The sequence below is a fragment of the Galeopterus variegatus genome, unplaced genomic scaffold (assembly GCF_000696425.1).
Source record: "Galeopterus variegatus unplaced genomic scaffold, G_variegatus-3.0.2 Scaffold411, whole genome shotgun sequence".
In the NCBI taxonomy this organism is placed as follows: domain Eukaryota; kingdom Metazoa; phylum Chordata; class Mammalia; order Dermoptera; family Cynocephalidae; genus Galeopterus; species Galeopterus variegatus.
In genome coordinates this window covers 373,376-397,722 of record NW_007726522.1, presented here as the reverse complement: position 1 = coordinate 397,722, position 24,347 = coordinate 373,376, and the positions used below count along the sequence as shown (strand labels likewise).

The 24,347-nt window shown below is 43.5% G+C and overlaps 1 protein-coding gene across 1 annotated transcript in view; it reads left to right on the top strand.

The window, feature by feature from the left end:
* ARHGAP17 (Rho GTPase activating protein 17) overlaps nt 1-24,347 on the top strand; it is a 52,197-nt gene that overhangs the window by 15,739 nt on the left and 12,111 nt on the right. Inside the window, exons 7-16 of the mRNA XM_008568463.1 lie at nt 592-660; nt 819-900; nt 6,023-6,150; nt 7,550-7,661; nt 8,220-8,301; nt 10,505-10,585; nt 12,396-12,509; nt 16,702-16,793; nt 18,077-18,230; nt 22,422-22,591. Of these exons, the coding sequence (XP_008566685.1) occupies nt 592-660; nt 819-900; nt 6,023-6,150; nt 7,550-7,661; nt 8,220-8,301; nt 10,505-10,585; nt 12,396-12,509; nt 16,702-16,793; nt 18,077-18,230; nt 22,422-22,591 (1,084 nt within the window). The remainder of the gene's footprint in view (nt 1-591; nt 661-818; nt 901-6,022; nt 6,151-7,549; nt 7,662-8,219; nt 8,302-10,504; nt 10,586-12,395; nt 12,510-16,701; nt 16,794-18,076; nt 18,231-22,421; nt 22,592-24,347) is intronic.

The window sequence follows — 24,347 nt, the reverse complement described above, 5'->3', positions numbered from 1 at the left end:
TTTCTTCCATATATACATATATAAATTAAAATACAGCAATAAAAATACAACATTTTTCCTGTATTTTTTTTTTTTCCTTTTTTTTTGTCTTTTTTCGTGACCGGCAACGGATCGCAACCCTCAGTGTTGCGCCCGTACCAGACCGGGACCGGCAACGGGATCGCAACCCTCAGTGTTGCGCCCGCACCTCGCTCAGCCAGTGAGCGGCCGGTCTGTACGTGGGATCTGAACCCTCAGCAGGCGCCGCTGCGCTCCCAAGCGGTGCACTGTAGCACTGTGCCACCGGGCCGGCCCGATTTCCTGTATTTTTTTAATCCAGATGATAACATACCAAAATAATGGTCTATATGTCATTTCATAACAAGGTGTAGTAATGATATATCTTGGAAATCTTTCTATGTGAACCCATGTAATAAGCTTCCTGATTCCTTTTGTTGTTCCAGTGTATGATTGTTCAGTCAGCTGATGGACATTTCATCTTGGCTGTTTCTATCACTTTTGATCTAAGAGATTATGGAGAATATTCTCAGATGCCGTTTTTCTTTCACCTCTTTCCTCTTCAGTGACATATGTTCTCTTCCACTTACCCAGGATCAACTCGCAGCAGACATGTACAACTTCATGGCCAGAGAAGGGGAGTACGGCAAATTCTTTGTTACGGTACGCACCTTCTCTTGACAGAATGTTAAATCATTGTAAAAATTGAGTCATTTTAGCTTTTTTGCAAAAGATGCCATTTTTAGTTTTGCTCAGCTGTTACGTGTGTGTCCATCTGATGCTAACGTGACTTTTATTTTTGAATGTGGGTTTGTTCTCAGTTATTAGAAGCCCAAGCAGATTACCATAGAAAAGCGTTAGCAGTCTTAGAAAAGGCCCTTCCCGAAATGCGAGTCCATCAAGGTAACGTAATCTGCGTGCGGCCGATGGCTCTTTCCTGCCTCTGCCTCTCCTGCCTCTGATCTTCTTCCTTCTGACTCCTGTGCATGCAATTCCTTTGGAAAGAGCCTCTCTACCTAGGAGGGTCCTATTTCCCAGCATAATTTCATCTTTCTTGCTGCATTCTCTAATTTCTTCCAAACCCAAATTAACATATTAATAGAACATTTTCAGTTCTTCTGAAGCCTTCGGTTGAAGAGAAAGCTAGTCCCTCTGGGGACTACCTGTATGTTTTTTGTCTTTCATTAGCTTGAAAAATTGTAGCATCTAGTTATCCTTTTCCAAATCAGTTATTTTTTCCATAGGGCTTAATTTTGGCCCTTTAACTCCAAGAGCATCTGTTCTAGGGAATGTATTTTGGACTTGCCAAAAGAGAATTTTACAAGCCAGTACTGGTGCCACATCATCAGTCACGCAGTAAGTGAGATTGAATCATAAGTCCATGGCCACTTCTTCCAGGCCCTTTTCTGTCTTTACACAAGCTCTTGTTCTTATCAGCCCTACCAGTTTGCCTGCCACATTTAAGCATGTTGCAGATGTCACCCACAAGTTATGAGTTCTTCCAGGCCCTTTTCTGTCTTTACACAAGCTCTTGTTCTTATCAGCCCTACCAGTTTGCCCGCCACATTTAAGCATGTTGCAGATGTCACCCACAAGTTATGAGTGGACTGAGCTTTCCCTTCATGTTTAGTGTTAAGTTGGACATTTAAAGCTTTTTATTTTTCTCCCTGAGCTTTTGATTATACTTCTCTCTGATTTACCATCAGAGCATTTCCGGGCAGAGTGGAGCAAAAGCTGTTGAGGCAAAAACTGTTCTGTTGTCTTTGAACCTGTCACACTATTTTGCTTGTGGTAGAGACCTGACATCTGGAGCTAGAGTTCCCCCTGTAGAACCATTACTCTTGAACTGAAAGGGACAAGGCCAGGCGCTGAGTGTGATGACTGGGTGACTGTCAAGAACAGGCAAGTGTGTGTGTGGGTGTGTGTTGTGGGCATGCACACATGCTGGCACCTTCCAGAATGCTACTTCTTCACCCCTAGATGTCAGGAGGTCCTAGTGGGTTCTGGCTTTGTGCCTGAATGCTTTCGAATTATGGAATTAGAAAATTCCCTGTCTTGACTAACTGCATAGGCAGGTCTTCAGCAATCTCAGCTACAGTTTGAATGATTTACTTGGGCCATTCTTCATAGGACGAGCTGCCCTTTCCTTTCCTCAATGATCTAACTTCCTAGTTCTCAGATGATCGTGCTGAGTTACGGTGCAAAGGAATGAAGCGCGGTGAACGTTCAGCCTTCCCAGGGACAGACTGTCGCTGGGCAGGCTCAGAGCTCCCAGCATATGTATTTACAAGATCCCTGCTGTGGGCTGGGCCCTGCGTGAGACAGAATAGTACACATCATCATTTTAGCCTTGGAGTGTCTTAAAGTCTGATTTGGAAGAGTTGACTAACAAGCACTAAAAAGAGAAGATTTGATTTTTTTAGGAGTCTTTTTTTTTTTAAACTCTCATTCTATTTTTTTCCCATGGCTGTTTTCCCTGGGGGAATATGTCAGAAAGTCATAGGGAGTAGGGAGGGGGCAGGGAAGAGTTTAGGATGAAACAAGAAAAGCTGGGGTGGGGGGGAACAGCCAGTGAAGGAGTGTGACCTGTCTTTCTTTCTAAGGTTCCCCCTCCACTGAGCCGGAGCCCCACCGTTGCCCTCTGCCTATCCTCGTAGCTCCCTCTCATCTTAGTCCTGTCTCCTCTTCCTTTGTCTTCATCTCTGTTTTCAGAAAGACTCAGTGTGTCCTTACTATAGGAAAAGTGTGTGACTTGACCCCGCTGCCCCCATACCCCTGGGGACACTGGTCGCACATGTGTCAGCTGATGGTTACTTGGGACCTGTCCTAAACATAGAGCTGCATTTCATCTCCTTCTCCTTAGTTTTCTGGTCAGCTCTTCAAAATCCACCTGCCACCTCCACTTCCTTCCCACCTTCCCACCCGCCCCCCCCCAGCCCTCTGCAGCCTGTTTCTACGCCCAATCACTCTGCTATTGAAAAACAAAATAAAACGTTGCAGTTTCCAAAGGACCAGCAACCTCTTGTCAGATCCTGGCATTTGATTGGCTTGGGCCATCTCTTCCTTGTTAAAATGTTTTCTGTCATTTCACATGATTGTCTTCTTTCATTGTTCGGACTCTGCAGTTTTTCCATTCCTGTCTTCACCCCAGACATCAGTTTTTTGTGAGGTCCGGGCCTTGCTCCTGCGTTCTCTCTCTTCCTCTCTCTCTTGCCCCCTTTCCCTAGGAGTCCCCTCATTCAGACAGCTTCTCCTCTCACCGGCATCTTAACTCTCTCATCCTCCTCCTCAGTGGCAGTCTCCTTTGATGCCTGGGTCTCACCTTAAACTTGACTTATCTCAAAAAGCAAACCATTTCTCCCTCCACACCAGCTGCTCTTTCTCCCTCCATTTCTCCTTGATATACCCCCTTTCTCTGAATGCTGCAGTTTGAAACCCTGGAGCTGTCTTCTCTTTCCTCTCATGTACCCGTTGCTGGGTCCTGTCTATCTTGCCTTGTGCCCAACTTCCTGTCTGTTCCTGCTGGCCCACTCTGCCCTGTGTTCTCATTGCCCTGTGTATGAGCTGTGGGATAAAATATGATTCCAGACTCATGATCTCTGGTCTTTTCTAGGCTTATAACTCTCCACAAGATGTGTTTTCCTATTTCTTGGCCTATTTGATTCCTGCCCGTCTTATGAGACCTCCTCCAAGCTCACTTCCTTTGAAGAGTCTTCTCTGACACTACAGGCAACAGTGAACACTCTGTCTCCTGAACTGCTCTAGCATTTATAGTCTACACTGGAAGTTACAGACAGCCCTATCTCATTAAAAAATATCTTTTTAGGGCCAGCCCGGTGGCGCACTGGAGAGTGCGCTGCTTGGGAGCGCGGCGGCACTCCCGCCGAGGGTTCGGATCCCATGTGGAGACCGGTTCCCGCTCACTGGCTGAGCGTGGTGCGGGAGCAACACCGAGGGTTGCGATCCCGTTGCCGGTCAGTAAAAAAGGGAAAAAAAAAAATCTTTTTAAATTAGTTGCCATCATTTAAAAACTAGATGCTTTCATGTCACCATCCTGATTTCTGGATTCTCTTGATAGTTCAGGGGATCTGGTGACACTGGGCCTGCTTGCCTATGTGGCAACTCTGGTCTGGCCCCAGATGCTCCCTGCATGATTCGTGCACCCGTGATGCCTTGTGGACGACTGCGTTTGTGACTCTTGTCTGTACCACTGATCTGCCAGTACTTAGCAAACATGTCTTGTTAATGACTATTGTGTGTTTACATGTGTCTTGTATTTTCTTCACCATGAGGTTGCTCTCATCCCGAGGGTGGGAGTCTCTATGAACTTTGTGAATCTGCTGCAGTGCTGGGCACACAGTAGGTCTGTTATTGGAGAGGCCAGAGCCTGAAGATGGGTTTGCCTTAGGACTTGTCTCTGGGTCAGTGGGTCTCACTTGCACCCTCTGCCAACATTACACCAAGGTGCACAATGGGACATGTTCTGTTCAGCGTGCACAAGAAAGCTCTAGCAGAGATTTGGAGTATGCTCATTTCTTAGCATGGCAGGGTTAGGCATGTGGTGGGCTATGACAGGTGTTGTGTGTCATTCCCCTTTGCGATTTCAAAGGATCCTCTAGGGGAAGGGTCATGGGTCCATTTTTAGCCTGTGTTGAGACTTGTTGCTTTAGGCAAAAGGGACAGAGTACTCAAGGTAAGATCTGACCTCTGAGATGATGGTCAGGAAGCTCTGTCTTCTGGGAAGGGCCAGGCCTCTGGATGCTGTTTCTATTAGAAATTCCAGTGGGTGGGGCCAGGCCAGAATTTTGAGAATGACGAGCCACCTGCTCTTGGCTTTTGTCTACTGCCTCTCTTTCCCTCCTCCTTTCTTCAGCCTTTACCCACTCGCTCTTTCCATCAGTTCTTAACTTATTACAAGCTCTCAGGTCTGTGGATTTTGTGGGATTTTATTTTTCTTCCTTCCTCTATGTGCCTGTTGTGTGATGGGCCCTGTACACCTGCTGTGATGTAGGGAGCGTGTAAGAGGGCACACGAGAGTATATGTTGCCTTCTTCAAACCCAGCTTTTGGACAGTAAAGTGGCTCAGGGATGAGTGTCCATCAAAGGTGCTGAGAAGGACTCAAGCCCTTCCTCTTGCTGGGAAGAGTTAAGAGTTTCTCCCTGGATTGTTTCTCACCTGCTGGCCTTGCTTCTGGGTGCTGCTCAGATAGTGCTGGATCTCTGCAGCTCCCACAGGCAGCCAGACCCAACCGAATGCTCCCTACTCTAATAGATCCCTTTTCTTCTTTCTCTTTTACTGCTTTACTGTGTATACTTCTGCTAAGCCGCCTCAAATCCTCTGTGGGCGGAAGCGGGGCATATGATCTGAAAGTAATAGAAAATATTGCTTCACTGCTGTCAGCGTGGCCTTCAGCCTAAGCTGCTTTGGGGCTGCAGATACTGCATTTTTTTCTACTCAGAAGCTTTTGGGAACTGTTTGGGGATGTGGCATTCCGACCCACTGCATGTCCTGGAGATGTTGAACCTGACATGAGTTCACGTTGATCGTCTCCAGTCTTGTATGACAAGTTCTTGACTCATGTTTACAATTTTAAGAGATTATTTCCATTTTCACATGGAAGGAGTCTGTTTCTTGTCCTCTAGCTAGAAGGCCAGTGATGCTTTGCATGGCTAGAATAAATTTCTTTTCTCTGGAAACAGCACGCGCAGATGAATCCTATTTTAGGGCAAGTCAACCCTCCTCGCGCAGGTGCAGGAGCCCCATTGCAGCTTCTGCTGCTCAGCTCACGCTAGGTGCTATGTGGGTGTGCTCAGGGTTTCTGTTTCACACATAAACGCCCCAGCCTGGCACAGTTTGTGCTCTAGTAAATGGTAAATAATGGAAGTGAACAGAACAGATGTTTCCCCTTTTCCCAAATCCTCAGCTACCTGTCTGCTAGAAAATCCCCTTTGGTGGTTTGGGGAGAAAACTACTTGGTGATGTACGAGGTTGTCAGGTGTCTCACTGCATGGTTTGCTGCTCTAGATAAGTGGGCAGAAAAGCCAGCCTTCGGGACTCCTTTGGAAGAACACCTGAAGCGCAGTGGGCGCGAGATCGCGCTGCCCATCGAAGCCTGTGTCATGATGCTCCTGGAGACAGGCATGAAGGAGGAGGTGAGGCCACTTCAGGATCCTGTGTACTACTACATCTCCATGCCCTTTCCCCTGCCTAGAGCAGAATGCCCCCTGCCTCACCTTTATCACACAACCACTGTCGGTTTGGTGGCTTTCAAACTTTTGTTTGTTGCATTTTAAACTCTGGTTGTGATTTGCGACAATAGATTCCGTGAAGCACTAACAGACCAGAGCTTCCATGAGCTGTAGTTTTTAATAGCAAGCATGTATAGCAAGAATCTTACATTTGTGTAGTATTGTGAAATGGAGGGGGGGAACATTTACATGCTTTATTTTTTGGTGTACTTTACCCAAAAAATCCCCATGAACCAGGCAGGGCAGTTCTCATTACTCTTCTTGTGTACATGTTAATAGCAAGCATGTATAGCAAGAATCTTACATTTGTGTAGTATTGTGAAATGGAGGGGGGAACATTTACATGCTTTATTTTTTGGTGTACTTTACCCAAAAAATCCCCATGAACCAGGCAGGGCAGTTCTCATTACTCTTCTTGTGTACATGAGGAAGTCAGCACACAGGGAGTTCATGCTGGGGCAGAGCCAGAATCAAAATGAAAATCTTTTTTTTTTCCTTTTTAAAACTTTTTATTGAAGCATAACATACATATAGAAAAGTGTACATATCATAGTTGAACGTCTGGATGAATTTCTGCAGCCTAAACCCACCCATATAATCAGCACCCACATCAAGGCACACACTAGAAGCCTTCTGAGGGTTTGCTTCCAGTCACCACCGCCTGCCCCCAACAATGTGGCCTCAACTTCTAACAGCCTGGGTCAGTGCTCATCTGGGGCCAGTTCTGCTCCCAAGAGACATTTGGCAAAGTCTGGAGACGTTTTCGATTGTCAAAATTGCAGAGGGCAGAGTTGCTACTGGCATCTGGTAGGCAGAGACCAGAGATGCTGCTAATCGTGCTACAGTGCACAGGACAGCCCCCCACCACGAAGATTTATCTGGCCTAAAATGTTAGTAGTGCTGAGGTCAAGAAACCCTCCTAGATTAATTTTCTTAAAGCCCAAGTCTTTTAAATCCTGGTCCAGTATCCTTCTTATACTGCCTCCCTTGGTTGGCCCTGTACGTGGTTTTCTCTCCTTTTCCTAAGTAACATTTAGAGCAGTGAAAGTGACTAGCAGCCTAGTCTAACAATTTTTCTTGACGTGTCCTTTTTTAAATATATACATACATATTTTTAAAAAATTTTTTGTTTTAAAATTTAAATCCTAAATTTAGAAAATCTGTAGCAATCTCTGCTCTCATAGACGGATAAGGGTGCCGAAGTCGGGGAAGTGGGGAGGGGTCCCCTCCATCAGACCACACTGATGCTCAGTGTCAGACTCAAAACTTGTACTTGGTGCTAATGGCTTTTCATTGTCTTTAGGGCCTTTTCCGAATTGGGGCTGGGGCCTCCAAGTTAAAGAAACTGAAAGCCGCTTTAGACTGTTCTACTTCTCACCTGGATGAGTTCTACTCAGACCCCCATGCTGTAGCAGGTGAGCTCCAAGGAACATCTGCACATCCAGTCACTCTCAAGGTGGTGGACGACTCCTGTCTCACACAGACCATCAGTTAAAGATCCACTTTTAATTATATACTTAAGTGACAAAACTGAAATGGTATCCTGATAAATGTCCTTAATGTGTAATATAATGCACACACACACATCCATCCTTTCTATTCCTTTTTTGTCTTTTTTTTTTCCTGATTATTAAGTAAAGGTGAAAGTAGCTTATTATGCAGATATTTGATATCTGCATATCAAAATCCAGATCTACCTTGAGATCCAAAATCCAGATCTACTTGAAGTGACGCCTGTTAAGAGGATGGCTTTAAAGCTAATTTTATTTTCTTTTAATCTCTCAATATATTTTTGAAAGGGATGAATTTGCTTTAATGAGCATTTCATTCTCTAACCACTCCTGCCAAATTAGAATTTGTTTTATATACCCTGGAAGACTGTAATTGAGATAATTTCAATTAGCAAAATAATATGTCCTGAGATTCTAAGCCATAGCCCTTTTCATACTCAAAAAGAATGTTGATGATTTCAGGTGCTTTGAAGTCCTATTTACGGGAGTTGCCTGAACCATTGATGACTTTTAATCTGTATGAAGAATGGACACAAGTTGCAAGGTAAGTTTAAATAACACACAGTTTTAAAAGTTAAAGGAAATGGTGTCATGTCGTGCCCCATTAGTAAATCATTTCATTTTCGGGGATCATAAATAACATCAAAATAGTATATTTTTTAAATAATGTGTGTACCAGTTCTTTTTTACGTTTAGAGTGAAAATATTGAGTATTATAATTATTAGTGTGGGAAGGTCACTGCTTATGCACTGGTTTGAATTTGTGTGATTTATATGGATGAAGACATATAATGGCACCCACATTAATGGTTGGCTGGTCTCAAACCCTCTTTATACTGAAGGGGGTTATGTAACTAGGATGAGTGTCCTACTGACTAGTGCCTGTGGAGCTGTGTGCAGACTCAGCTGTGCAGTCATAATGGTGACATAGTTAATGTTTACTGAGCATTTACTATGTGCTAAGTACTGTACTAATCTTTACACCCATCACCTCCTGTAATCCTCAGTTAATGTTATAAAAGGCATATGTTGCTGTCATCCTCATTTTACAGGTGAGGAAACTGAGGCTTGGGAAGGAACAGGGCCAAGGTAGTAGCAAGTGATTGGCAGAGCTAGAATTCAGACCCAGACAGAAAGGCCCTGTTCCTATTCTTTGTCCCTTCCCCTCCGTCCCCAGTTTTGGTCTGTCTAGTAGTTGGTTTTAAGCAGGACAGCCTTGTTGAAAAAGTCTAGAGGCTTCTCCTCAGCCGGCCAGCCAGCTAGCCTCCTTGTTGCCTTTTCCCTCCTGGTTCTGACTCGGTTTCTCTCTGAAGGGACTAATTCCTCACCCCTAAGGGAGGAGGAACAAGCCTCACTTCTGCATCTGTCCCTTTCCCACACCGGCAGGTACCGTCACCTCTTCTTATCAGATAGGCCACGATTAGATGTAAGCTGTTTGTTTCCAAAAGCGGGATATGACTCCATCCTTTGTCACTTTAACCATGGGTTTGCATTTGAGCTTTTCGCTGTAATTGAGGAGTGAGAGACTTTGTCCTTGGTATATGGTAAGGTTTTGAGTTCAGAGACAAGTTCTTGGTCATTGTTGTATTCTGGAACCCAGCCTGGGCCCAGCCTGCTGTAAATATCGATGTTTATAGCATTTGTCTAAATGGAACCCAGCAATCAGGGCCAGGTAGGGGAGGGTTGTGGGATTCTTTCACTGGGTAGCCTCCTTCACCCCTGCTAACCTCAACTCTTCCCTCTGTTCTGAGACTCCTTACCTCTTCCCTGTGAGGAAATAAGCTTGTAAAAGAAGGTGTCTGTTGGGCTGGCCCGTGGCTCACTCGGTGCTGATAGCACCAGGGCGTTGGGTTCGGATCCCATATAGGGATGGCCGGTTGGCTCACTGGCTGAGCGTGGTGCTGACAACACCAAGTCGAGGGTTAAGATCCCCTTACCGGTCATCTTTAAAAAAAAAAAAAAAAGAAGGTGTCTGTCTGTCTGCGTATTGATTCTGTAGTTGAGAAACGTGAGTGTAGGCCTCCATCCTGGTGGTACATTGACTGGCCTCTAAAGGATAATTGTGTTTAACCCCTATCTGTAACTCTCCAGAGTGGTTCAGTTCTGGAGGATGTTTCAAGTCCCGAACAGTACTGTGCAGGCAACTTCTAACACTTCTCCTAGTGGAGAGTGGACCCTGCTCTGCAGGATCTGCTCTGTGCCTTGTTTGTGTCTCTGAAAGTTTGTTCATCAAAACTGTATAGTACAAGAGCTCCAGTAATTGTTTCACAACAGGAAGGGGCTTCTAGATCTGGGGCCTGGAGCATTGTTGAGAGCAGGGAAAAAGCCAGTGGTCAGGGTGCCTGGGAGCCTGGCCACCTGATCTGCAACTGAGTTGGCCTCAATGAAGCCGTACATCAATATACACATATTCTAGACAGAATTTGCAGTGGTGTCTTGTCTCCTGTGTGCCAAGCATTGGTCTATTTGGTTTTGCATGGTTATGCTGCTGAGCCTCAAAATCAGTCAGCAGAATCAACATTCTTTCCTGTTTTGCAAATCAGGAGATTGGTGAAGTTAACTAACTACTCTTAGATAAATAATGAGTTCATTGGTATTTGACTCCAAAGCTGTTTATTCCTGAGATGTGTGCTGTTTCTGAACTGTGCTTTCTGTCACATGGAGGCATCACTGTATATAGAATATTAACATAGGTATTAGTAACATACATTTTAATAAATCATTATGCATAAAAATTTTTTTCTTAGTGTGCAAGAGCAAGACAAAAAACTTCAAGATTTATGGAGAACATGTCAGAAGTTGCCACCACAAAATTTTATTAACTTTAGGTATGTATAATTGGCTGCTGAAAATTAAGCCACAAAGCTACAATGACTCTGGAGTGAAGATAGGTTTATCCCCAGTTTAATTCAAGCATACTTGACACATTAAAAAAAATACATTGGAGAATAGTTCGGGGCTGCTGGGGTGGGATTTGATGAGTATCACTGTGATGCACCAAAGTACCAGAATCATGTGTGGCATCAATGCATAAGTTGTCTCATCACTTAGCACTGCAGCTACTAGCAAAACATTCTTGGGAAAAGTTTGGGTGACTCTGAAAAGCTTAGAGTCTGAATTGTCCAGTATATTAAAGGCAAAATTAATATTGCACATTCTGTAATATCTTTCATATATGCAACAGAATTTATTTTTACATAGAGCATAAATCATCCTACTAAATAAAATTTCAAAGAATGGAGTGTATATATTACTTTATGGAATACCTGTTTTTCTAAGAAAATTTACCATGGGACAGACTTTTGGAATTTAACCTCTATTTTCCCTTTGACTTAAAATATGACTTTGAAGAAGCATAGGGAAGAGGGGAAAACGTGGCCCCAAGGAATAAAGTCATTTAAAAGCAAACAAAGAAGATGTTCTAGGAGGACTTGGTCAGAAACCACAAACACTTTACAGGTGGTATGTCTGCTCTGTTACCTGACCTTAAATTCAGTTTTGGGCTCTATCACTAAGCTAACCTAAATATTCTCCTTTAATACCTTAAGTGTCAACCTTGCCTTATGAGTGGAAGGTAGTTACAGTGTCCCTCATTGATTAGTTTAACACACCCAGCTTGGAATTGCGGATACTCTTAATCTGTTTAATGTATTATGGTGGGATCTCATTATAGTTCTCAGTACGTGGGATTGGGCCTTTCATTTTGTTTATTTTACTCTAAAATTTTTACCTTGTATTGTTTTTTGAATAGGGAGTGCATTCCGATGTTTCAAAACTCAGAAGGTATAGAATAAAAAATCTCTCTCCTGTTCCTGTCCACCAGTCACCTAGTTCCTCTCCTGAGAAGCAGCCAGTGTTTATAGTTTCTTATATATCCGCTCAGCAAGAGTTGATGCATATATAAGCAATTACATTCACATACACCTATGCGCATGCATTTCTTTTTCTCTATTACCCACCTGCTTTTTTTGTAAAGCAAATGGTAGTGTATATTGTATGCCTCGTTCTCCTTCTTGCCTTTTTGGCTTAACATCTTAGTGTTTTTGCCATGATGGTACATAGTAATTTTTTACAGTTGCACTGTATGCCACTGTATGGATATGTTGTAATTTATTTAACCAGTGCCCCATTGCATATGGTTGAGTTCTTAATTGTTTGCTTTTATACTACTATATATAGACATAAAAGAGTCTATAGGATAGGTTGGATATTTTCATAATCACAACATAAAGCAATATCAAATACAGTTTTCTTTAAGCAATATACCTATGCTTTTATTTTTTAAAAATTATATTTGTATTAAAAATATATCAAGCCCAGTATTAATCACATTGTAATTTAATTAGGGGTAGCATAGATAGGACATAAATGAGAAATGGATTCAAAATATACAGCAAATGTAGGTTGAATCTTTGAGATCTACATTTGAGCTATTTTCTTCTTCCAAGCCCCAACTAATCTATTCTTTGAAATTAAGAACACAAGAAACATGTAAAATGCTTCACCTAAGCCAGATTCTGATTTAGTAACACTCTGAAGTTAGCTCTGAGCGGTCTGAGATTGAGCACCTGGGCAGTGAGAGCATATTCCTGCAAGTATTTTAGAGGAGGTGCCTTCCTCTTCTCTTGTGTTTCACAGGTATTTAATCAAGTTCCTCGCAAAGCTTGCTCAGACCAGTGACATCAATAAAATGACTCCCAGCAACATTGCAATTGTGTTAGGGCCTAACCTGCTATGGGCCAAAAATGAAGGGTAAGTACTCTTTCTGAATATCATATTAATTTAATTTCTTCTTTCCACCCAATGGGACAAATAGAAATATAACTTAAGATACCCATTCTAGTTTACAATGCACTTCAGCTGACATTCTCAGAACACAGCTCTGAGCTGGGTGCTGTCCCAGAGGCTGGTCGCACAAAGATGTCCCAGTCCTCAAAGTGCCTGGGCTCTTGGACAGTCAGGCAGCTCAATAGCTGCAGTATGGTGATAAGATACACAAACATCTGTGTAAGTGTCTGTGATATTGTAGTGATAAAACTTTACCTCCACCCTCTTACAGTCTCTGACTGGGCCTGAGAATTGAGTTGGCATAGGACAGATTCACAGGAGAAAAGCATACAGGTTTTTACGTGTACATGGGAGCCCCCATAAAAATGAAGACCCAAAGAAGCAGTTAGAGCTGAACACTTATAAACTATGTTGACAAAAAATAGTAAATTGTGAAAACATGACAAGACAGAGGGTCTTGGGCTAGGGCAGCTAATTGTGAGAAGTGACTAGGAGGGTCAGGATTAGTTCAGGAGGACTAGTTGGTGTAGACTTCCCTTGGCCTCAGCTCCTGTGTCTGGTGATAAGAGTTTCTTGCCTCCTGGTATAGGGAGGGCATCTTTCACATGGGAGCTTCGCTTCTCCTGTCAGGAAGGAGGTCAGAGCACCCGTCTTGTATCTGCTGTTTTTCAAGTGCTGTTAGCTCAAAATAACCCTATGCCCAAGTGGCACATTTGGGGGCAATGTATTCTGCCAGGCTTCAGTATCACAGACATAAAATATGGTGGCAACACAGATGAAGGATGCAATTCAGGCTGAGAAGTTAGGGGAGGGCTCAGGTTAGGAAATGGTACCTGAGCTGTACGTTGATGAGTTATGTTTCCCACAGATGGGACGTGGATGCACCAAGGCAGTGGGGGCATGGAAGGGCCTGGTTTCCAGCATTAAGGGACATGTCACCTGGTCTTGTGGAACTGGAAGACAGGGGACATGAGGCTGTGGCTGGGTAGGCCAGAGCCAGGTGATGGAGCGCCGCACATGTCCTGCTGAGGTGCTTGGAACTTATTTCCCGAGTTATGGGGGAGCCATCAAGGTTCCTAAGCAGAAGAATGCCTTAATTAACTTGTATTTAGAAAGATAATTTTGTTGGCTTTGAGAAATGTAGATTGACTAGAGGAGAGAGGCCAGGCAGAAGAGCTAGAACACTTCTGAGAAATTGCCACTCCGTTGGTGGCACTGTGATGATCTCACTTAGTCCTCACAAACAGCCTTGTGAAACAGGCACAACTGCCCTCGTTTTTGCAGATGGGGATGCTGAGTCTTATAGAGCACAAGTGATTTGCTTCAGGTTGCACAGCAGGGGGGTGCAGGAGCCCAGGAGCTGGCTACAGAGCCAGTGTCCTTAACAATCCCTCTTCCCTGTCTCCCGTTACTGCTCGTCAGCTTCATAAAGTCATGAACCATTCAAGTTTCCATTAAAAATGCAGAGACTTTTGGAATCCAAGTCTTTCATTCATTTACTCTCTCATGTATGTATGCCTAATCTCATTTCAGAAAGTATTTATAAGATTACTTACAAAGATCTAATGTCATAAAGCAAAATTAAAGATAAGTAGATATACAAAGGTAACTACATTTATGCACCATATGATTTTCAGGCAACAACGGACCACATACGCAATGTGGTCTTGTAAGATTATAATGGAGCCGAAAAATTCCCGTAGCCTAGTGACGTCACATTGTAGTGCAATGCGTTGCTCACGTGTTTGTGGTGATGCTGATGTAAACAAACCTCCTGCAAAATATGTGCAGAAAGAGATGCCTACCTTACCCACAGGGTGATACTCCCTCCCAGAGGAGTAGTTCAGACCTTTAAGATAGAAAGCCAAGCATTTGACACATCAGTCCTGACCACAGGTGAAAGGACTGTTATCTGCTTTGGAATTCTTGCGTTTTTAAAAACTGTTTGTTTATGGTGTACAACATTATATTTCGATACATGTCTGTGTTGTTTAGTGATCAAATTAGGGTAGTTAGTATATCTATTGTCTTAAGCATTTATCATTTCTTTGTGATGAATACATTCAAAAACCTTTCTTCTAACTGTTTTGAAATATATACTACAATATTGTTAACTAATCTTCCTACTATACACTTGAATACCAAAACTTATTCCTCCTTGTCTGACTGTGACTTGTACTTGTTGACTGATCTCTCATCTTCGCCCTCTCCTCCTGCATCCCCCAGTCCTCTGGTAACCACCATTCTACTCTCTAATTCTATGAGCACAGTTTTATAGATACCATATATGAGTGAGATCATGCAGTACTTGCCTTTCTGTGCCTGGCTTATTTTAGAATTCTCACATTTTAAAATGATTTCCATTCATCCCCATAGCAAAATAATAGGTAATAACAGTTAGCTAACACTCACTGAGTGCTTGTTAAGTGCCAGGCACGATCCCCACCTGTAATTTAATTTTCACAACTTTGTGGGGGTGGTGGTGGTCTAATCCCCATTTAACAGATGAGGAAAAGTAAGGCACAGAGAGACTTAGTAACATTAGAGGGCCCATGCTCATGCAGCTAGTGGCCAGTGTAGATAATAGGAAAATTTATTGCAGTTCCCTTTCATAATAAATTTTTGAACAATGACAAAACCACCTAATACCACATTTCTCAGTACATGTGCCTGTCCTTAAGTGATGCATGACTGTATATAGATTGTTTCTTTAGCAAATAAATTCCAGGTAGACTAAAGAGTTAAAACATAAAAAGTGACACCATAAACATGGCAGGTAAATGTTTGTTACCTTTTGGGATAAAGAAGAATTTTATAAGCATAAAAACAGTACAAGAAGCAATACATTTAAAATGTCTAGATTTGGCTCTGTAACAGCTAGGAACTTTTATATGTCTGAAGGCAACTTAAACAAAAGGAAATTCGCAAACTAGGAAGAGTTCCTCCAGAAATATGCAGAATATATGAAAAGGTCTTACGAGTCAATAGACAAACAGTATCTCTTCAAAAAGAAAAACTGGCAAAGGACATGAATGGACAGTTTCTCCTCAATCTAGCAGTGTTCTAAGACATGAAGACTGATCAGAATCCAGATGGGAGGAGGGTAGGAAGAATCCTTGGCAGACAGAGCTTGCATTTTAAGCTGGAATTCGAAAGGATCTAGAACTTCTGCTTGGTTGGAAAATGGGGTGAAAATGTTCTGGTGGGTAGAGAGGTCAGATGATAGATAACAGGAGAGAAGAGATAGGTTTGAAGCAGTCAGACTTGAGATCATGCTTCTTGGGAATTCCGTGTCCTCGTTTATAAGATAGACCCCATAACAAGTTGTTATAAAAATTAAATGACATAAAGAACCTGAAGCATGCAGGTGCTCAGTAAATGTCAGACATTTTGCAGGTGGTTTGCTTTTGTGGTATCTGACCCCCAATAGGAATATGGGCTTGACAGCAGGGATAGCAATTCTTATTTATTTTCTTCCTTTTGAGCCCTGACATCGATGCAGGTGCTCAGTAAATGTCAGACATTTTGCAGGTGGTTTGCTTTTGTGGTATCTGACCCTCAATAGGAATATGGGCTTGACAGCAGGGATAGCAATTCTTATTTATTTTCTTCCTTTTGAGCCCTGACATCAGACACTTTCAACTTCTCAACATCCATCTCGGGACCAGTCCATATATATGACACCTTAAACCTAAATGTGGGGGCTCAGGTTCCCTGATGTAATACAAGACACGCTGTAATAAAGCATGCTCTTGGTGACATTGTAGGCAAAATTGGTTTTTGGTGATCTCGGGTCTTAGCAGATAGCAACCACATGTGACACTATTCCAACGGGAAAGTGCAACCCTTGTTCTAAACCAGTTTGAAGCCAGCATTTTGACACACCATCATGCAGCATCACTGTTCACAGGTGCCTGTGCGCACTGGACACTGTAGTAGTTGTTGCAGTGCAGACTAGGGTGCCACAGCCAAGTCGGAGTAAGTTTCTTCCTGGCAATCACTGCCACACTCATAGGCAAAGACCTGTGGATTTAATTTTCGCATCTGTATTTAAATATTTTAGTCTTTACAAATAATTGAATTGCCCTCACACAACCTGTAGAAATTAGAGGCGGCCTAGGGGGAGGTATTTTAATTTTGTGAACTTGCTTTGCAGAACACTTGCTGAGATGGCAGCAGCCACGTCTGTCCACGTGGTTGCAGTGATTGAACCCATCATCCAGCATGCTGACTGGTTCTTCCCTGAAGGTAATTATTGTTCAGTTTCATTGACTGCCAAAGCAGTGTGACAATAGTGTAAAAAGTCTTTAAATAAGAAAATATGTCAGTAATTTCTTCATGATTACATAATTGGTTTTACTTTTTCTATTTTCTTTCCAGACTTGGTTCATTTGCATTCTTATTTTGACATTATGTTCATCATATTATTTTGTATTTCAATTAGTTTCACTAAAACACATTCCACCAACGTATATGAATACATATTGAATACCCACTTGGTGCTATATGTTTGCTGGTGAGACATGCTGTGTTCCCTGGAGGAACTCGGGCCACTGGAGAAGGTGGCCACTTAAACAGATAAATGACAACATGGCAAATTGGAAAGATAGGTGGATGGGGAAAGATTTGACAAACCCAGGTACTGGGAAAAGAGCCAGCGGATTGCTTTATAGAAGAGGTGATATTGACTATGCAGGGGTTTTCCACGTGGCAGAGGGCTTTTTCTTTCTCTAGCTAGATCACTGGACTTGTGCACAAGTGGAAGATAAAGCAGGAAAGGTTGATCGGGGCCAGTTGATGATGGTCTGAGTTGGCTAGGATTAGGATTTCATTCTCTAGGTGATAGATTTTCAAACTAGGTTTGTTGCAGTCCTGGGATCCGCAGAGGTTTCCATGGCCCCATTTTGGGGGTTTGGGTTGGGCAAGTGTTGGGTATCTGGACCTCCCACCCCTACTCCCCAAGAACGGCCCAGCTGCCACATCCATTGGAGTGTGAGCTCTCGATGCCAGGGCCCTGCCTGTCTTTTTTTTCACCACTGTCTTCCTGTCCTCAAGAATCACGCCTCACTTGTGTGAGTCCAGTCAAGATGTGCTGAATGGATGAATATTAGCATTCTGCCCAGGATTTCCTTGGAGGAAATGATTGTTGCAAAAAGTGCTGTAGGCAGTATGGGCTAATGTTATATTTCTATTTTTTTATCAGAGTGTAAATATCTGTTACTTTCAATGACTCAAATAAGTGATCCACACTCATTGTCCTCTTGTGTATTCCATAATTTTTTTTTTTTTTTTCACAAGAGAGGAAGCAGAAGAGTTGTGTGTATTAGGAGTCATCCTCCTCCCCATCTCTGGCTCTCTTATGGGAGGGTTGATAAACCCATCCTGAGAGATAGGCATGCCTGGAGCTTCCCCTCGTGAGGAGTGAGGGCTTCTGCACTGAAGAATGAGGTTCCTGTCCCAGTGGGGTGTTTAGGGCTCCCTTGACCCTTGTACTCTGTGTCTCACAGACTTGCTTATTTTTTTTCTTGCAGAGGTGGAATTTAACGTCTCAGAAGCATTTGTCCCTCTCACCCCGAATTCTAATCACTCATCCCACACTGGCAACGACTCTGACTCGGGGACCCTGGAGAGGAAGCGGCCTGCCAGCATGGCAGTGATGGAAGGGGACTTGGTGAAGAAGGAGAGGTGCGTTTGGAGCTGGTCCTTCTCAGAGCAGCAGTAGATATTGTGTAGAGTCGCTAGAGCCACGGTCTCTGGTGCTGGCTCCGTGGACTTGTGATTTGAGAGTGGCTCCTGTGCACCCATGACTGATAGAGGCCAGATAGTTTCAGGAATTCTGCTGTAGGTCATTCCTTACATTCATGTGATTGTGAAGTAGGTAGGCAGCTTGTCAGTTAACATTCATCCCATGTATAGGTAGCCTTTACTCGGTCTGTCTGTGATAAACCCTGCAGTGGAATGACATCATACCATGTTACAGATTCACCTAAATGTACTTAATTGGAGGAAAAGAGAGAAAAGAAAAAGAATGAAATAGTATGGGCTTTTGTCCAGGATTGAGTGCAAGAAGAGCTCACCTCTCACGGTGAGTTGTATGATTTCGTGTTTCAAGAGACGTATTTTTGGTAAAAGTTGGCCCCACAATGGAAGCCAACCACTGATGTTCAGCTGGAGAAACCTCAGTATCTGCCAGTCCTGGTAGGAAAACTCTAGCTGTGTTGATCTCAGTGAGAGGCAGCATTGCTGTTCTCCACTGCAATTTGTGGCACGTTCAAGGGTCGTTAAGATTATTTGTAATTTTCACCTCCAGATGCCAACCTGTCCACCATGTGTGAGGAAATGCCCCTGTATCCCGCAGTCATGCTAGTTTAGGGGCCTGTATGAAGTAATGCACTTTTCTTGCATATGTGTAAATACTATTGCTGGAAGTAGTTTTACATTAAAGTTAAATAGCAAGCTCTTATTTAATTGCTCAATCTCATAGTGAGGTATTTTGTTGTTGTTTTGCTTTGTTTGGGGTTTTTTTACCCATAGCAAAGTGCTATACTTTCCTAATCTGCCATTCTGAAATCCACATTTACTTTGTGCAGAAGTTTTACTTAGTCAAACCCTCATTCAGACATTCAGTGCTGTTCCTGATGATAAATTCCAACCACAACAAAATTAGCATTTATGTATTTTGAGTTCTAAATTTTGACTCATGCAGTACTATGAGTCTGCTTGGCACATGACAGACAATTCGTAGTTATCAGCCTGGGTGGAATCTCCCTGCCAGCTGACCCAGTAAACAGAAGCTCAGAGAGCCATGTATCTTTTTATTTTTTGAACTAAAATGTTTTCAAGTTCATATACCAATGGGCTTAAGTGAAAAGTGACTATTCCTTCTACCCTATTCTGCAGCCCCACCCCCTTCCCAAAGCAACTCATTTTTCAGTCACGTGTATCTTTCTGATGTCTTCTTTGCACATGCACATAGGATGGATGTTTCCACACCTCATCTTAATTCAGAGGCATGTGCTGTGCTGACCTTACATCACCACTCGTAGGCCTTCCAGACTCGGTTTTGGCCTCATTCCCCAAACACACAGATCTGAGATGGGAATTAGGTAGTATGGAAATAAACACATTAATAAGATGTCACTTGAGAAGAGGCCTGTCTGTTTGCTTTCAGCTGTTCACACCCAAATTGATCAAGAATGTTGATTGGTACCAGGGCTGCTGGCTTTGCTCAGATGTAAAGCCAAGTTGAATTGCTTGCCTTGGTAATAGGGATGACTGTGAATCCAGTCCTTGCTGCTTCTCTGCATGCTGGGCAACTTGGGTGGCTGTCCCCATGTGTGGTTTGAGCACATGGGCTCTGTGGACCAATGGGCTTCTGTCTCAGTAGTCGGCTCGCGTGGTGTGTTGACTGTTTCTTCTCTCTGTGTAGCTTTGGTGTGAAGCTTATGGACTTCCAGGCCCACCGGCGGGGTGGCACTCTAAATAGAAAGCACATATCACCCGCTTTCCAGCCGCCACTTCCGCCCACAGATGGCAGCAGCTTGGCTCCAGCGGGCCCAGAGCTCCCTCTCCAGAGCTCTAGGGCTGAAAGCAGCTCAGGGGGTGGGACTGTCCCCTCCTCTGCGGGCATAATGGAGCAGGGGCCGAGCCCCGGTGACAGCAGGTAAGGAAGCTGAATTCTGCTGCCAGTAAAGGCTGGATGCCCCAGCTTTCTTGCAGGTCGTGGCCTTTGGGAATGGCATCCACACCCAAAGAATTGCTCTGGCATGGAGTGAACCCCATTTTCTTTCACTCCTCCTGATGGCAAAGGATGGGAGAAAAGACGGCAAATTGCTTGCTTCCTTTCCTGTTTTCAAAAGAAAGCAACATTTGTTTGCTTTCTTTGCCAGCCTGCTTTGGACCCAGCAGATGTCCAGCAGTATGATAAACCTCTTTTACATGTTTGGTGTGTGCTGCCAGTTTTCCTGTACCATGTGCCTGCTGTCATCCAGTGTGCTGCTAACAAGCATCTGAATGTAGCAAGTTAAATGATAGTGTTCCTGGCATTCCTTCACTCACTCACTCACTCATTCATCAAGCAAACAGATTTACTGAGTAACTGATTTGTGCCAGGCACTAAGACTCCACCCTCTGAAACCCCCCACCCCCGACTCCCAGCTTTCAGTCTTGCAGGGGAGTTGACACACCAGTACGGGGTAGAAAATAAGATGGTAGATTTTTCTAAAAGGCTCTTCTGGTTGCTTAAGCTTTTGGTAAGCCACCTGCAGAGGGCTGCAAATGTATAGCAACTTTAAGAAAAGGTGCCTTTGAACTTGAGATTTTTATTTAATTTGCACTAACTCAGTTTTCCACATTGATCCAGGCAGATGGCCACCAGAGTCCACTTTAGGTGCTATCGCTTGTGATTCAGAACCGGCAGCTGTTATATAACAGGCAAGCCCTGTGTGTGCTAAAATTGCCATCTTTATTTGCTCTCCTTTGGCCCTCTACAAAGCACTAAATGGTCATCTGTGAAGTAAAATAAATGTGCATAAAACTAGGATGGCCTGTTTATCCAGTGCAGAGAGATGAACTTGCCTTAGGAGAACTTCCTCACTTCACCTCATTTGTGGTGGTCGGGAGGGCCCCGAGGTGTGTGCAGTTGCTTGTGAGATAGGAATCTTGTTCAGTCATCCTAGCTGAACTCTGAATGCATCGTGCATTCTTGAATTGCTTCTTACTCTCCTACTTTGGGGAAGTTCACTTTTCAGTTAAGAAAAATAAGGCTTCAAACTTCACAGGGCTTCATGTGTATGTCATAGGCTCCATATTGGCCTGTCATTAACAGCCGCCTTGTACCTGTGTGTGTTTGAGTTAAAACTTTTTCGTTTGAGAAAAAAAGGTATAAGCCAATTCACACATTTTCATTTTCTGGTGATGATCAATTCATTTAATGAAGGCTGAATGTATTATTTAAGACAATAATTAGTCTTCCTGGCAGAAGGAGAAATGGAAAGTCAGTCATCAGTGTGCTCTTTGTTCTTTACATTCTGTAGATAGTTTTGTGTACATTTCAGTAATGGCATCCACTCTTTGGTGACCTTGACAAAGTGTAGCTGTAACATATGGTGTAAAAAGTTCTGGGCCAAGAAGTAGGAAATCTGAGTTGTGATCTCTCCCCTGCTGCTACCAACTCTGGACTTTGAGTAATCAGTTAGCCTCTCAGAGTTTCTCTTTAAGTCCAGATTATTGATAATAATTGAGCATTTTATAATTTAGAATATTATTTTCCCATGTTTTTGCTTAGTTTTTTTTACAGTGTATGTGTTAAATTCAAAAGCCCTTTTGTGTTTTGTAATGTCCAATTTAAGTACAAGCAAAGTAGAACTTTAAATGTCTTACTGGTTGTTTGAAATGGTCTCTATCATAATATTTCAGTGGCAGAGTAATTGGAGGCCAAGTCAGATGCAATGAATCTCGTAAAATATGTAGTATTGTGTGGAGCCAAGAACACGTTAGCTTTGTAGGCCCAATATGAAATATTTAAAATTTCAGATCATCTCCTTGCCAACTGAGGTGAAAACTCTGCTTGAAAATCTCATATTTTAGAGTATGTTTAGCTTTTCTTTTTCTTTTTTTTTTTTATATTTATTTATTTTTTTTCTTTTTGTCTTTTTTACTGACCGGTAACGGGATCGCAACCCTCGGTGTTGCGCCCGCACCGCGCTCAGCCAGTGAGCGGGAACCAGTCTCCACATGGGATCCGAACCCTCGGCAGGAGCGCCGCCGCGCTCCCAAGTGGCGCACTCTCCAATGCGCCACCGGGCCAGCCCAGAGTATGTTTAGCTTTTCTAGCTGAGCATGTCTGACATCTAACTTGACTTTTACTCCCTTTAGTGCTCCAAAACCCAAGGACACTGTATCTGCAGCAGTACCTGCACCGGGGAAAGCCAGCAGTCAGGTGACCACTGGCCAAAACCAGGCCCAGGCAGCTGCCACCTCTCATCAGCTCTCTGTTGGCCTTGCTCACAACACCGCTGGCCCCAGTCCACATACTGTGCGCCGAGGTAAGTAACCAACTTCACTCCTTGCCCTTGGGAAAGGATGTGCAGACCTTGAGTTAGTGCAAGGACTCAGGCTGTGAGGCATTTGGACAGATCTTTCCCATGTCTGTTATAAAATGGCAAGCAGGATGAAATCTCATTAAAGACAAAAATCATTGAAGAAAAATGAAAAAATAGAGAGCAGAAAAACAGACATGTATAAGAATATGTTTTCCCTTAGAAGCTACAAAGCTTAACAAATAAAAGGTTATTTCTCCAGAAACACTCCCAGTTTTCCAAGAATCTGTGTTCCAAGTCCTTACTCTGTTTAGGAATGACCACAGCCTCTGTACATCCCAGGCCTTGCGGATCTGGGAGCCAGTGTACCCTCTGTGTTGAGGTCAGAGCTTTCTGGGTACTGATTCACATAACCTGAACTGCTCCCACCCATCTCCCCTGGCGTCCTCCACCCAGCAGCAGGGAACTGCTTTAAAACACAAAGCAGATCATGACAGCTCCTGATCGAACCTCTCCGATGGCTTCCCCTCCCACCTTGGGCTCTTCATGGTCTGGCTGGGGCCTGTCTCTGAGTCTTGCTCCTTCTGTCTCTACCTCTCTTGCCACTCTCTGTTCTCTATGCCTTGGATGCACTAAATTAATTCCCTTCTTAGGGCTTCTGCAATTGTTTTCTTTTCCAGAACATTCTGTCTCATGTCTTCACACAATTCCTTCTCATCATTCAGGTCTCAGCTCAAAGGTCACTTCCTCTGTGACCCCCCCGCATCCCTCATCCCCATCGTACGTACATGTCATCCCTATCGTGTTCTTGTGTTTCCTTCTATTTTCAGGATCTAAAATTTTTAAATTTATTTTGTAGTTTAGTGCCAGTCTCCAGAAGTAGCTCTTAGTGAGCTGGGATCTTACCTGTCTCAGTATTCCTGGCCCTTGTACTGTGCCTGTCACAGAGTGGACCCTCAATAAATATTTGTGTGTCTGGGAGCCTCTTAGGTCTAGAAAAACTGGAGGTGTTTTTGCTCCCCCACCCCAGAACATTTGGTAGTGTCTGGAGACACTTTTAGTTGTCACAAATGGGGAGAGGGGTGCTATTGACATCTAGTGGGTAGAGGCCAGGGATGCTGGTAAACACCCTACAATGCACAGGACAGCCCTCGCAGCACAGAGTTATTGACAGTATCCAAAATGTCAGTAGCGCCAAGATTGAGAAACCATGATCTAGAAAATGACATGATTCAGTAAAGATGTTTCCAGAGCCAGTTAAATTCCATGTGAACCAGGGTGCCCTAATCGTAACTCCTAACTGCATTTTTTGGGATACGGATGATTCTCACAGCAAAGCGACTTGTAGTTTTTGGCAGCTCAAGAAACAGTGAATTTATTATAGCAAGTGTATTTTGCATGTAGTAAAGAACAGATCTCTGAGTCCATGTTCTTTTTATCACCTTCTCTGTAACCAGGACTGGGGAAATAGAATAAATAACAGTTTGACCATTGAGAAACCTCCAGTTAGTTGGAATGATTCAGGTATAGACATGATAATCTTTAGAGAAAAGATTCTAAGGCCCTACATGTAACAAGTGTGCAACAGTATCGCACAGGGTGCTGACACGAGTGCTCAGGAATGAAGGCGCTGTGTGGGCTGGCCCTTACAGGGACAGGCAGTTTGATAGAGAAGTGAGAGGAGATTCCCCCAGAAGCAGAAACTAGTGACAGCGTAGTCCAGGACAGTCGAATCTCTTACTCCAGGGTCAGGACCTTAGAA